The 14,296-nt window shown below is 33.9% G+C and overlaps 4 protein-coding genes and 1 non-coding gene across 5 annotated transcripts; all 5 read right to left on the bottom strand.

Annotated features, from left to right (window-relative positions):
- Positions 1-741: 741 nt before the first annotated feature.
- Positions 742-3,322, bottom strand: LOC138134618 (post-GPI attachment to proteins factor 2-like). The gene is made up of 6 exons (XM_069052991.1): positions 3,163-3,322; positions 2,851-3,112; positions 2,636-2,797; positions 2,469-2,568; positions 2,195-2,413; positions 742-2,134 (listed from the first exon to the last, which is right to left on the bottom strand). The coding sequence occupies exons 2-6, from the start codon at positions 3,025-3,027 to the stop codon at positions 1,980-1,982; spliced, it is 813 nt and encodes a 270-aa protein (XP_068909092.1). The 5' UTR covers positions 3,028-3,112; positions 3,163-3,322; the 3' UTR covers positions 742-1,979.
- Positions 3,323-4,716: 1,394 nt separating this feature from the next.
- Taldo (transaldolase) lies at positions 4,717-7,304 on the bottom strand. The gene is made up of 4 exons (XM_069052996.1): positions 7,027-7,304; positions 5,783-6,014; positions 5,129-5,523; positions 4,717-5,074 (listed from the first exon to the last, which is right to left on the bottom strand). Exons 1-4 carry the CDS (start codon positions 7,121-7,123, stop codon positions 4,788-4,790), a joined length of 1,011 nt encoding a protein of 336 aa, XP_068909097.1. The 5' UTR covers positions 7,124-7,304; the 3' UTR covers positions 4,717-4,787.
- A 147-nt stretch (positions 7,305-7,451) lies between these two features.
- LOC138134622 (TBC domain-containing protein kinase-like protein) lies at positions 7,452-11,018 on the bottom strand. Its single transcript, XM_069052995.1, has 11 exons — positions 10,675-11,018; positions 10,362-10,620; positions 9,912-10,152; positions 9,590-9,861; positions 9,252-9,525; positions 9,040-9,201; positions 8,598-8,982; positions 8,271-8,545; positions 8,089-8,219; positions 7,825-7,987; positions 7,452-7,772 (listed from the first exon to the last, which is right to left on the bottom strand). Exons 1-11 carry the CDS (start codon positions 10,877-10,879, stop codon positions 7,659-7,661), a joined length of 2,481 nt encoding a protein of 826 aa, XP_068909096.1. The 5' UTR covers positions 10,880-11,018; the 3' UTR covers positions 7,452-7,658.
- On the bottom strand, positions 10,180-10,251 carry TRNAW-CCA (transfer RNA tryptophan (anticodon CCA)). The gene has a single exon. It is a non-coding gene; the product is annotated as a tRNA-Trp (tRNA).
- On the bottom strand, positions 11,015-11,937 carry LOC138134624 (proteasome subunit alpha type-6-like). The gene has a single exon (XM_069052997.1). The coding sequence runs from the start codon at positions 11,826-11,828 to the stop codon at positions 11,088-11,090; it is 741 nt and encodes a 246-aa protein (XP_068909098.1). The 5' UTR covers positions 11,829-11,937; the 3' UTR covers positions 11,015-11,087.
- Positions 11,938-14,296: the final 2,359 nt, after the last annotated feature.

Raw genomic sequence — 14,296 nt, 5'->3', positions numbered from 1 at the left:
TTTTTAAATGGGAAAGGAATTAATCCAAAAATGTACGCCCAAGTCGGACAGAAAAAGTTACTCTGTTTTTATATCAAACTTATAATACACTGACCTGATTAGGTAATAGTATATTATGTTATGAGGAGCAAAAATGAAGTTTTATGTGCTGCGGCTTGCTCCGAATAACATATACTATTTTTTCTTCAAACCTTCATAACAAATTATTTAAGACATGTAAAGAAACCAGGTAGGAATTTCAAATGATTTAGCTAGTTTACTTTATAGCCGCTCATCAGTGGAGATAATAACTTCACGGACGCTGGTCTGCTCGTTAGATGCCATGACAATGAAGTGACACTTTAGCATTATCAGTGCAGCAGTGCAATGTCATATTTTACGGACGTTTGAAGAAAAATAAAGTAATAATTCAAGGCTGAGAAAACTGACCAGCTCAACATAATTATAAGCACTTTTTGCTGTGCGCTGCTGATAACAGCCAATTCATTAATTTCTTTTATCGTGTTCGCGCGGTTTAAAATAAAATTTCTCCTGAAACAAAAAAAAATAAATATAATTTTAGTTCCCAAATTTGTTTTCACATTTATTTAAATCCAGTTATTTTATTAATAAAAGTCTGTACTTTTGCTGTCCCATGTGAATGAGATTCCTTCGGAATTCACTGTTACAGTACTTGGTTTAAAAAAAAAAACAAAGTATTTTTTATTTCTTTAATTTTATTTATTTAGTTAATTATAGCTGTCGTTTTATTGACTTTTATTGGAACAACTGATATGTATACAGTTCAAATGACTAGTTCAATTTATTATTTAAAATTAAAGCAAACATTTTTGACTTACATAACTAACTAAAGCCCCGAAATTGCAATATATGTATACTAAATTCATTCAGGAAAAGATAACTCTTGAGAATTTACAATTAATTCCGTAACTCAGAATTTCAACGCGTCCTGTGAAAAACTGAACTCAATGATAGTTGTTGACAACAGTATCCCACTTAAGAGTTATCTTACATTTCTAAGAATTTAAATAGTAATAGTTTAGACCTACTTCTAAGAATTATTTTTAACAGAAAAACTCACGAAAATAAGTGAATTTTTCTATAACTTTTACAAACCTACAAAATATTGAAGCACATTACTGAGCAAAATTCACTTAATAATATTTTATTATCAAACTCAGTATTCCCTCTATTATATTTTTTTGAGTTTGAACTATTTAGAAATGAATCTGCAATTTAAAATGTATAATCATACGTATTTACACGAATTCGTTATTAAATCTATAGATGTTATAAATTACAACATTACAAAGTGGCTCCATTTATATAAAATACAAGATTTGGTATATTTTTTTAAGTTTTTATATTAATTTCACTGATGTTTTAAATTATTGACACACAAAAAATAACCTTATCCCACATCAATAGGCAGTTATTAGAGAAAAACAATTCAGTCTCAAAAAAGAAAAGAAAAACAATTAGGCACATAATATTAATTAACATAATTCTCACGAATATATTTTAAAAACCTTACAAAGATTGTCCACAGTCAGAGTGATAAATAAACTGTTAATCACTTTTGTGGAAATAAATGTAAAATATCAGAATACATACTCACAACTCAATTTGGAATGTAACATTTTTTTGTATGTACTTATACTAAAAAAACAAAGAGTATAATTGACTAGGCAGTTATTAGAGTAAAACAATTCAGTGTCAAAAAAAAAGAAAAACAATTAGGCACATAATAGTAATTAACACAATTCTTATGAATAGATTTTAGAAAACTTAGAAACAAAGATTGTCCACAATCAGAATGATAAATAAACTGTAAATATATGAGTAGTCAGTTTTGTGGAAATAAATGTAAAATAGTATCAGAATAATCACAACTCATTTTAGAATGTAACACTTTTAGTACTTACACCAAAAAAAAAAAAGAGTATAATTGACTAGCTTATGTTTATAATAGGAGATTCTCAATCAAACTTATGATTTAAAGGTAATGCTGTTATATGTTTTAACCCCCTAGCAACCACTAAGTGTTCAGTAGGGAAATCTAAAATCACTGTTATGTGAAAGGCCATATTGGCCAAGGCTACAACATATTCACAAAATGCAAACCAGCTGAAAGCTACAAGGAAAAAACAATGCAAGTTATAAGTAAATTTTTTTATTAAATTATCTAACTCACCCATGTCATGACACAATAGCCTATGTTTAAGAAAAAATCCAACTAATCCAATTGTGCTGGCTAGAGAGATAATTAAAAGACTCTGTTTAATTAACAAACCTTTCTGAACACTTTTTATATCATTGTTTGTTTCTGCTACCCATCTGATGCCTTTTATACAAGCCAACATGTGCATCAAGCTGCTTGCCATGAAAACTATAAATAACTTCTCATGTAGGGCTACAAAATTAAGTGTTTTATAAATGAAATAATTTGTAATTTTGCAATAAATTACGATAATTTTCTCTATTTGAGATATATGTAACTCCACATAATGAACCAATTTCAGTAACATTCAACCAAAAGGCAAAATTTAACCACCATCTTGCTTTTTCCTAAAACAGTATGTAATAAAATTAGTAAACAAAAACTTATTCAAAAATATGTAAAATAGAGTTGAACCTGATCTTTAGATGATGTGTTAATAAGGTTTAAATGGTATGATCTGTGTACAGCTGCTATAATAAATCTTGGTCCAATGTGAAAAGCTACACTAATTCTCCATAGATATCTTTGTGGACTTATGCCTGTTATAGCACTGATTGAGGGTATTATGTTGTATACCTTAAAACAAAAACAGATATTATTTTGCCTTAATCCTTAATGTGGCGCATTACCCGGCAATGAGTTTCATGTATGTCATCAGCTTGGAATACATAGGCTGTTACAAAACATATAATCAGTGCCAGCAGTGGGCAAGACACTGTTACAAGACACAAATGCTTAAAACTAAGCATATAATGTACGATGAAGTTTTCTACAACAATATTCCCCTTTTCCGGGTTAGTGTTCATAGCGAATTTATAAATTTTATTCAAAACCGGAAGAATTCTCGGAAGATTTTGTCTGATAGAACGCGGAAGTGGTCGCCGGAAATGTCTGAAACCGCAATAAAACACATACTCATGCTTTCACATGTGAAGTGTTACCTTCATTAAAATGTAAATTTTCTAATTTGTTGTAAAAAACATTGTTCGTTTATACAAAACATTGTTCGTTTATACAAAACAAGAAAATAAATAAACACCGCTCTAAATTTTGACAGCTTGTTTTTAACCAAACAAAATTGACAAGTGACAACTGACAGACAGACTACGCGCGCAATTAAACGTTCTGCTTTCACATAGAAAATTCTAAAATTCTTTATACACACGTGCGCGTATTTTTTTTTTAACTTTAAATGTGATGTGAGTCTAGGGCGTCGAATTAATTAAAATATTTTTTTGTAATTTGCCTCCATTTTGATTCTCTAATAGACATATTAACGAACGCGACGTCATCATCTGGGATGTCCTTATAGCCATTATTTCACGGAACATTTTACGAAAATTTTTAAGTTGGCAAAGCTTGATATGTCATGCGTGTCAGTCTAAATTACAAAATCTGCAAAGAATTATTTATCAGGATTTATCAAGCAACAAATTCGCGACCGTATTTTTGGCAATTTCACGTATTTCAGCGGGCGTATATGAAAGATTATTTTCCATATTCGTGTTTTGTGACAGAATTTGGATAAAACAAAAGGTGACTTTGAAGACTTGATCAAATTTTCACTTTTAAAATTGATACATTACCAACCACCACAAAAATCCCTAAATCGAGGAAAGTAAACATTTTTGTTTAAAAACGGCTTAAAAAGGGCAAATTACAAAAAATAGTATAAAAAACTCGTTTCATAAGACCTTGAAGCACTCATTCTTTAAAATAACTCGTGGCTAAGCCACTCGTTTTTTAATCTTGAATTCGTGCTTCAAGACTGGTCTTATGAAACTTGTCTTTTAATATACGGGGTGATCAAATAGGACTGTTTAAGTTGGTAACACTGAATTGTATTTTAAATCGTATAACAGGAGTAACTTTCGGTTGTTGATGGCTTGTCGTTGTTAATGCTATACCTACCTCAGATATTTGTCAAATAAACCAACAAAACATATCCGGTTGCAGTGTTATAAATAACCGAATTAAAAAATTTTCTTAATTGTACTGCCAACTTAAACAGTCCTTCTTGATCACCCGGTACTATTATGGCAGCCCCGGGTACCTTCCGAACTGACTTACGCAATTTCTTTTCTTTCTTTTTATGATTTTGAACACGTGCGAAACATTTGTGTAATGACAATTTAATTCATACATTAAAAATCCCATAAGCAGCGGTGTTTTTGTTATTATGACAGCGAAAAAAGTTTGCCCTAACTTTTTCAGCGACAAAACGAAACCTAACGTTTGAAAGCGTCTGATTCTATTACAATAAAATAGTAGGTCTGCATCATAGTGATTTGCGTATTCATTAAATTACCGAATTACACTCAAGCTTTTTTTGGGTCGAAGTAAACTTGACATTTATTATTCGAGTTTTGTTGCCTGGCAATTTAACGAAAAAAACTGCCTCTGAAAAAATTACGAGTCCGTAGGATGAGAAATGTCAAGTTTACTTCGACAAAAAAAAGCTCGTGTAATTATAAGTGATAATAAAAAAATACCAATTGATAAAAAGCTTAAAATGTTTATTAAACAACATTACAATAGTACAGGAATGTAAATGATCTTCATTTGATTATTTCTTCGGAGACGCCTTCAAGAGTGCCTTGATAGTGTTTTCCAGTTTAACACTATCAGCAGCAAAATTTCTTATGCCTTCTGATAACTTGTCAGTAGCCATCTTGTCCTCGTTGAGAAGCCACCTGAACGTAGCTTGATTCAATTCCAACTTCTCCAACGGTAATTTCGCCGCAGTTTCCACCGAAAGTTTTTTTGGGACAGGATCGTTGGATGCTTCTAATTCGGCGAGTAACTTCGGACTAATAGTCAGTAAATCGCAACCCGCCAACGCTTTAATTTCCTCTAAAACATTAATTTTTCTAATTTGTGGACTGTTCAGAAGCTGAATTTATGTACCGATATTTCGGAACGACGCCCCCATCACAACTGTTTGGTATCCAAATTTCTTGTAGTAGTTGTATATCTTCGTGACAGAGACCACTCCAGGATCCTCGTCACCCGTGTACGACTTCTTATCCGTGTTTGCAATGTTCCAATCGAGAATCCGCCCGACGAACGGTGAAATTAACGTAACGCCGGCTTCCGCACACGCCACGGCTTGGGCGAAATTGAAAAGAAGAGTCAGGTTACAATGAATTCCGTGTTTTTGTTCCAATTCTTTGGCGGCCTGGATGCCTTCCCACGTGGACGCTAGCTTGATCAAGACGCGGTCTTTACCGATGCCATGTTCGGCATACATCTGGATCAGTTTCTGCGCCTTCGCGATACTGGCTTCTTTGTCAAAAGATAATCTAACAGCAAAAATATGTATCTCAGTAAATATTTTTACAAATTTTCTGTGATCAACACTTTTGCTACAGCTTAAAAAACCTAACTATGCACAATTGTATTTTCATTGTTAGGGGGTGTCGACGCATTTTTAGATTAAATAATTATACAAATGGGCGAGACGGCGGTCTCCTTATCATAATGAATACTCCTACAATGAAGCCACAAAAATGTGTTTATTCTTTGAATCGAGGATGCACTAGTGTAACCACCTAAACTTACCTAGCATCTACTTCAGTGGATACTCGTCCAGGTACTATTTTCAAAATTTCAACCCCAAATAAGACGCACAAGAGGTCCATGGCATTTTCTAGTTTTTCTTCGACGGTTTGACCGATCTTGCTGCCATACTGGACTGCTTTTTGAACAAGAGGTTTATATTGTGCCAAATTGGAGGCGGCGAGTATAAGTGAGGGGTTTGTTGTTGCGTCTGTTGGTTTGTAATTTTTCATGGCTAAAAACACAGCCGGAATATAACAATCTGTTGTTTTTTTGGTAATTGTTCACTTTAACTACTTCTGGGATTTTCGCGTTTTTTCTGGCTAGACAGCCTCAGGACGTCCTCCTACATCGTTTCCCACCAGTCAAACCTTGTGCAAATGAAAATTTTCCTTACCATTTAGTTATACTAAGACTTGGCGCGACCTTGACGCGATCTTGAAACACAACAAGAGAGAAAAAAAAAGGCATTTGCACAAGGTTTGAATGGTGGGACACGATCTAGGAAGACGCCCTGAGGCTGTCTATCCAGAAAAAACGCGAAAATTCCAGAAGTAGTTAAAGTGAACAATTACCGTTTTTTTAATTTATTTTTATTTTACATTTTGAAATCTTTGTTATATCTTCAGCACAAATTAGGTATACATTTATATTTGGTTGGTGACTGGGGATGTTAAAAAATCAGGACAGTGTAGGTAGACATGGTGAGGTAGACCAAACAAAATCCACCCACAGAAAATTTATTATTTCATTTTTATATTATTTCTATTTTATATGTTGCAGTTGAAGCCTTTCTAAATTGATCTACTTAATTGAATGGAGTTTCTTATTTCCTGTCCTCTTTATAACCTCAATTCGAATATCATATACATATACCCAAAGTGGCTAACTTCACAATTACAATTTTTCAGGAAATAAAAAAAAACCTTTGGAACTATAAATTAAATTATTTTTTTGTTAATTACGTTAAATATTTAGCAATTTTTGAAACTAATCCATCGAATTCTCTTAACAAACGTGTATTTTGTCCGAAAAAACTTTTAATTTTTTAATATGTATAGTCTCTCCCCTGTTCCTTAGTTAGGTACTTTCATTGAATACCGGTAGGCGGTAAGTAACAGTAGGGGTCACCTTGACGTTTACTTGCAATCATCATGAGCACCTATAGCACGTTACAAAAACAAAACAACGACTGCGGTGATAACCTGATAACGAAATTTGTTTTTGGTTTACAAAAAGAGCATTACCTTCAAAATCACCGGTATCGGCGACCACAGTAGTGAGGGCCTTCAGCTGTTCCAAAGAGCTGCTCATCTTGCTTTTCTTACACTGAGGCTCTGACATCTTGATATGTAGATTAAATGTAAAACGTTTCGATTTAGACAGAAATAGCGTGTTATCACGACCCACGACCTCGAAGACTGTCAGTCAATAGGTAACGATGATTATGTATTTTTCATGGGAAGGGTAAAACAACGGCGGTGCAGCGTGCTCGGAGTTATCACTTTCACCTTGAGATGAGCTGCGTATTCCAATCAGAATACGTACTTTTACTGGGAGAGTTCAAACTCACCAATCGATTTGCTACGTACTTTTTAACTTGGAATTTTACATTCTGATTAGTCATTATGTCATGGAGGATTATGCAATGTGTAAAGGACATAAAAACAGGTTAGGTTCTTAAAGTTGCGCTCGTTATTATGGTATTATTTATAGGCATAAAATTATATGTATATAACATCATATAAAAAGGAACGAATACAGTTTGCTTCAGTGAATAGGTACACGTCTATTCTAGGTACTTATTAAATTATTAGATTTCATGTGACGTAAATATAATTATTACACTGGGTACGTTAGGTATTTAATATTTTTTAAATCAAATCTGATTAGGAGAGATCAATATTGTAGGGGTAATTGACATCAATAATTTAAAGCCTCCATGCAAAACACACACTTTACTGATTGCACATTTCAGTAAAAATTTGGGAAACTAAAACACAAAAAAATTAAGACCTTATTAAATTTATAGATAAGGAAATTACCAATTCCATGTCTGTATCTTCAGTTCCAATAACTGCGATGATTTTTTCTGGGTTATTGATAATTGTTGAACTGTGTTGTCCCACATTTTCAATACTAGGTTCGCCAAACGTAACACTTGAAAAAGGTATATTTATGCTGTTTACCACAGATGATCTGTTAAATCTAAAAAACAACAAAGATGTTACAACTGACAAACAGCTTCACATTTAACTGACTAACAGCAGTTAGGATAATATAAAAATAACATATACATATTTACTTACTGGACTGGATTGCGAATGTCGATAATTAAAATTTTATCAGGATCATTCCTAACCAAATCTACTAAATCTGCTGCACTTATCCTTGGGCACCTTTCGCGATTCAGCTCTTGTAATGTTACGTTGCTGATGTCCTAAAATCAATTTTAGAACAAATTTGCTTATACGAGAGAATCATCGTTTACGAATTCTGTTTTTGGATGATACAGTCCGTTTTGATGCTCCCTGGCGGTTATGCTTTTAGGTGTCGACTTGAAAGTGGCCATAGAATACGTTACACATTTTTCAATATCGACTTCTGGTAAGTCGGAGAATAACAAAATACATTCGTTGAAGCCCGAATTCAGCAATCGATCTCTCAGTTGGGTTAAAACTGATAGTCCAATGTGCAACGGAAATGATGAATCTCCAAGCAGTAGTTTATCCCAGAGGTGGAGAATTTTGTAAAGTGGAAACACGTCTAAATGTTACAAAATCTGAGAAAATGCGTTAAGGGAATGATGAGAACTTACGTGAGAATACAGTCAAAAACCACGGTATAGCGAAGAGTTCTGGATAAAAATTGATATCGTGGAGATGATTCGCTAACTTTGGATCATGAAACGCTATCAACTGGGAAAATTTTGCTAAATATTCCTGAATAACCATCGAGTTGTCTTTGAGAAAAAATTTGTGTAAATATTTGGGAATAAACGCTGATAAACACGCAAAAGCTTTTGCTTCGTTGTTAAAATTTAAATACAGAAATGGAGCAGTCAGAGAGTCGAGTCCTTGCCAGTAGACGTAATTGGAGTTTTGGTAGACCCAAGCTTTGAGGATGCGCTTGAGTTTTCTGTGACCCTCTGTTGATGACAACAGTTCGTTGTACTGATGACATCGTGGGATGTCAACTTCGATCTGACGAACAAAACAAAATAGTTCTCGTTAAGGTTCCCGATATTTTTATAATTTCACCTGTCTATCGGTGGTTGTAGGAGTTTCTTTGTCAATCTTCAAATATTGTCTTTCGTAGTCACCTTTAATGCTTAAGAGGGCGGCCCAAACTTCACCCCTTAATAGTGGGGGAATGTCGTTTGAGGCCTCTTTCACGATCAAGTCTTTGGTGTAAGGATAGCCCTAAAATTGACAGTTTACTAAAATACATTGTCTGTTTTAAACTTTAGTACGTGTAGAAGCCTCCTAAATAAAATAACTCTGTGAAACTGATACTCTGGATCTTTTTCGCGGATTACCAGAGGCAAACCAGTTGCATCGTACGGTGGTGGCATCACACGTTCAATTATTTTTGAAGTGCTGTGAATTAAGGGATAATAACAACTCAACGGGATGTGGGCAAATCTTTGATAAAGAGTGTCCAATGGCATTTGGACAATTTTAGGATCGTACAGCGTAGCTGGATTTCGTTCTTGCCCCAAGGTAGAGCCTTCTATTGAGACCACACTGCAAACAAATTTTCGTAGCAACTGAACAAACAAATGTAATCATTTTGTAACTGGACACTAACTTTGGCAATGAAAGAATTGGTGGACTCGATCGAATCAGTCCTTGCTTTTTTAATTCCTGAAATACATCGCCTCCTGCTAGTTGCCACCAGTGGTACAATTCACGAATCGTGAAAATCTCGAAAGGTTCACAAACTTTACTTTTATTAGACGGTTTTGCAGATGTAAAGTTCTGAAAAAATTCTCTTTGGAGTAATTCCTCACAGGTTGGTCGATTTTTCGGATAAATATTTAAACAAGCCTCCACAATTTCTTTCAAGTCGTCGGGAACGTCCTATGAAACACGTGAGGTGATTTTTTTCAGTTAATAATAATAGTAACCACCTCAAATTTTCCGTAACAGCTATGCTCTCTGGCGATACGTTCAAATACCGAAGAATTATTACATTGAATAAGACTCAAGATTTTTCTTATTTTTTGACTTAACTTTAAAGATTTCCACAAAATTCTGTCTAGGATCAGCTCGATTAAAATTATGCCCAAAGACCAGATATCTGCTTTTGGATCGGAAAATGTACTATTAGGTCCATCTAAATATACTTCAGGTGCACTGTACAAAATTTGCCTGCAAAAAAACAAAAAAAAAACTGTTTGACCCCGACGTGATTTGAACACGCAACCTTCTGATCTGGAGTCAGACGCGCTACCGTTGCGCCACGGAGTCATGTTGTCATTATCTAATTAGACGGGTTTTAAGGTTACATATTGTCAAAAAAAAATATCAACAAAACAAACTCTTTAGTTTCATTACAAAAATTATTGAAAAAAACTCACATTACTGGAAAAGATACCAACTGGCCGCATCCGGTTATGTGATAAAGTCCATAATTAAATAATTTTATGTCTTTATTTTCTTGCACCAAAATGTTATCAGTGCTTAAATTGCGATGTACAATTTTTCTCTGGTGCAACTCCTTTAAAGCAGTTAAAATTTGAAATGCAAAACGTTTGATATCACAGAGATCAAATGCTTGTTTACTAATATAGCTTGACAAGGGATTGCCACAATGCTGGGATACCACAATTGTTCGTTCTAAAAAAATACCATGAAATTATTTTCCCTTCAAGTATAGGGGAAGAAACTCACCATGTTTGCCTCTAACAATGTCTAAATACTGACATAAATAAGGATGCTTTATAGTTTTAAGACACTGAGCTCTTCCTATCACTATTATTGAATTTGGGGTCAAAGGAAGTCCATTGCTTCCACATGTATCACCTTTGTGCTGTTTTGCAAAAAATGTTATAGCTCCAAATTGCATTTGCGAATCTTTCAGTAGAGGTACTGACATTTTTTCGATGTTTTTGTGCCGCTAAACTAATGCATAAACCTGCATTTTCTAGGTTATGTCACAGACTAATTTTAAATTTAAACGCTTTTTCAGTTTAATTCACGAGTGAACACGAAAAGAATATGACCTCAAAACTCCACTTGATCTCAGTTTTTATTATTTTAATATTACAAAACCGTTTAATTAAATATAACATACAATGTAAAAATTAATCTTTTTCTGCTATAGCTGTAAGATGTCTATCAATTTCAGTTTCAGTCAGCTTCCTGAATTTAGGTTCATCTTTGGATACTACTCCTACTTCAATTTCTGTTGGTTTAAAATCAACAGACAAAACACTGGATAGACAAGAAATGGCCAACTGGATGACATCATCATGTTGCAGCTCTTGCTTCTTTTTCAATTTTTTCTCCAAGTAGCTGTTTGCTTCAGTTTGCTTAGCGCCAACGCTAATAGCCCTATACCCACAATAATAGCCAGCTGGATCTGCTTTGTAGACACATGGTCCAATTTCAGCATCATGCCCAATTAATACCATGGAACAACCTAAAGGTCGCATTTCAGCGTTTTGAGTGTAAACCTGGGATATATCAGCAACTCTTCTACATAGAGCATCAATAGGCATCTCATATCCATACTTGTACTTGAACTGGGCTGCTTCATAACGTGCTCTCTGCACTTGGGATTTACTGTCCGCAATCATACCTGTCATTACACATCCTGAACTTTCAGTTAATTGAAATAAATGTGTGATAGTGTTAGCATCAATTAGCTTATCAGGAATTTTTCTTTGAGTAACACACACTGCGGTGTCGACGCCTTTGAGGGCTACCGATGTTAACCCGGCTTGGTTTATAGCTTTGAAAGCGTACTCCACCTGGTAAAGTCGGCCTTCTGGTGAAAATATGGTTATGTGGCGGTCAAACCCAGCACTACTGCCTCTAGACATGATGAATACTTTAATAAAACTTTAAAACTTCAATTTCGTCTGCAGTTCAACAGTGACTTGCGGTTGTTTGGAACTGTCAAAATTATAGGAAATTCAGACTCATCAGAACCTGTCAAAAACTGGCACTATTACCAACCTAGATATAGTAATGATTTGTTTAAAAGTAATGTCTCTATTTTCTTTAAATTACACAGGTCAACAATGAAAAACCTGTCTAAAAATTAAAAAGTAAATATGATGGCCTTTGGATGCTGATAACGGCAAAAATATTTAAAAAATTCCAGCACGTCCAGTTTTCAAGAAAAAAAATTTTTACAAAAAATTTTGAAATGTCGACAAAAGACTGTATACATTTATCTCAATGTTCAAGAAACATCAAAGAAATATAACGGAGTTTGTGCAAAAGTATACTTTATTCATTTTCTTACGATTATTGCCGATTTTAAATCAAAATTTACGTGATAAAGAAAAAATAAGTTCATATCTGAAATCAGCATCCTAAAAAACACTTAAAAATCTTATTAAAACCAAAACAGGTTTTTATAAATCAAATTTTGCAGGCCTGTGTTATTGCGTTGGTGGCAAAAGAAACGGGAACTGTCAGAATAAAATTGACACATTTTTACAATTCTTTCATAGTGTGAAACCTTCTTACGAGAAAAAATAAAGTTTCTACACAATTATTAAAGAATGAATGCATTCTTGTTGGATATGCAATGAAAGAATGATTCAATTCCACGCCCCGTGATAGAATATTTATACTGATCCACAGTTGTCGGCCAATCACATCCCTCGTATTTTAATTCTATCACGGGCAGATTGTCAGTCGGATGCGTTTATAAACAATAAGTCGCGAATCGTCTAGCAACCGCTAAACAAGGCACAATTTTAATTGTCAAATTTCAAATAGGTATTAAAAATCACATTAAATTCAATTTTCAAAAATTGTTTTTTCTTGGTAAGATCGTGGTGAAAGTATAGTCTCCAACTCGCGTATAATGGCTATTATTCACTCGGACGATTCCACCAGTCGCTATGGCTATTGGAATTTTCATCCTCTTGAATAATAGCCATCGTTAAACTCCCGTTGAAGAAGGTATCAGAATACTTATATGGTTCTAGAAACTTTTTCCTAGAATGCACAACTATTTTGTGTCAGTAGTAATTGTGCGTTAAATAACTGCATAATCAAAACATAGATAACTAATTCCGAAAATGTCATTATACAAGTTCTGGAGAAAAATTAGTTTTTCGATGTGAAGAATGCAACAGGAATTTTAAAAACGGAAAGGATCTTAAAACTCCTAGGACACGAATTCATGGACTAATGGGCCAATCGTTTTTGTTTAAATCATTTTCCTCAAAAAATAATAACACAAGAAGGAAAAATAAAGCAATTAATAACACTCCATCTAATTCCATGGATTATGAGAAGCAATTCAGATCTCAAAATAGTCATTCTAGTGGATCTCAAAGATTACCTTGTACTCTGTGTCCTGGAAAACCTTTCAAGGATAATAACAGATTGAAAATTCACGTAGATAAGTATCATATCGATAATAACCTATCTTCTTCCACTTTTTCTTCAACCGATTCAATCACAAAATTGCTTATTCATTTAAAACTTCAGTTACCAACTATAAGAAGATTACCAAAAGCTTGTAGACATTTAGCTGCAGATAAATTAACCTTGATTATTAATAATTGTCTTTCAACCAAATCAATCTCTTCCTTTGAGAATCTTTTGCTTTTCTTCTATAGACCTTTCAATGTAGCAGAGAAATCTGATAAGTCATTGAATAAACATATAAAAAAAATCTTTCTAATTTTGAAGTTCCTCAAATACGATCTGTTTCTAAGAAACGTAGGTACAAATTTATCATTAGCTAAGAAAGTGGAAGCAAAAGTAGCCGATTTTGATATCAAAGGAGCTGTTAAATTATTGTCCTCGGATCACTCATTAGCTTCATTCAATGAAGATGTTGCTAAAGAATTAAAAAAAAAACATCCTCTACCATCTCGCGAACTTTTTTTCCCAGACGCTTTCAAACCAGGAGACTTTTCTTTAATAGTGAATGAGCAAAACATTCGAGAAGCTATTATTTCCTTTCCTGGTTCTTCACCAGGTTTAGATGGTATGAGACCACAATACATACTTGAAGGATATTATATCTTTGTCAGGGGGTGAAGCTGCAATTTCCTTCAGAAATTTGTCATTTATTATATGGTGCGTCTTTATGTGCCTTTCATAAGAAAGATGGAGGAATTAGACCGATCGCTATAAGAAACTGTTTACGAGGATTGACTTCAAAAGTAGCCTGTTTTAAAAGTCGTAATATTGTAAATTCGCATTTATCTCCACACCAACTCCACGCAACTAAGCTAGGATGCGAAGCAGCAGTTCATACCACACGAACCTTTGTGAACAACGAACAAAATCGTGGCAAAGTTCTTCTTAAATTATATTT

The sequence above is a fragment of the Tenebrio molitor genome, chromosome 7, assembly GCF_963966145.1.
Source record: "Tenebrio molitor chromosome 7, icTenMoli1.1, whole genome shotgun sequence".
Lineage (NCBI taxonomy): Eukaryota > Metazoa > Arthropoda > Insecta > Coleoptera > Tenebrionidae > Tenebrio > Tenebrio molitor.
This window is presented reverse-complemented; position numbering and strand designations above follow the sequence as displayed.

Bases quoted from the DNA above. Each gene is read 5' to 3' on its own strand.
- Taldo (XM_069052996.1), bottom strand. From the start codon at position 7,123: ATGTCAGAGCCTCAGTGTAAGAAAAGCAAGATGAGCAGCTCTTTGGAA. The intron at 6,015-7,026 runs GTAATGCTCTTT...CTGTGTTTTTAG, and splicing joins CGATACCGGTGATTTTGAAG to CCATGAAAAATTACAAACCA. The intron at 5,075-5,128 runs GTACATAAATTC...TTAATGTTTTAG, and splicing joins GGCGTCGTTCCGAAATATCG to AGGAAATTAAAGCGTTGGCG.
- LOC138134624 (XM_069052997.1), bottom strand. From the start codon at position 11,828: ATGTCTAGAGGCAGTAGTGCTGGGTTTGACCGCCACATAACCATATTT.
- LOC138134622 (XM_069052995.1), bottom strand. From the start codon at position 10,879: ATGTCAGTACCTCTACTGAAAGATTCGCAAATGCAATTTGGAGCTATA. The intron at 10,621-10,674 runs GTGAGTTTCTTC...GTATTTTTTTAG, and splicing joins CATTGTTAGAGGCAAACATG to AACGAACAATTGTGGTATCC. The intron at 8,983-9,039 runs GTGAAATTATAA...TTTGTTCGTCAG, and splicing joins CTACAACCACCGATAGACAG to ATCGAAGTTGACATCCCACG.
- LOC138134618 (XM_069052991.1), bottom strand. From the start codon at position 3,027: ATGAACACTAACCCGGAAAAGGGGAATATTGTTGTAGAAAACTTCATC. The intron at 2,798-2,850 runs GTAATGCGCCAC...TTTTGTTTTAAG, and splicing joins TACATGAAACTCATTGCCGG to GTATACAACATAATACCCTC. The intron at 2,135-2,194 runs GTGAGTTAGATA...TTTTCCTTGTAG, and splicing joins GCTATTGTGTCATGACATGG to CTTTCAGCTGGTTTGCATTT.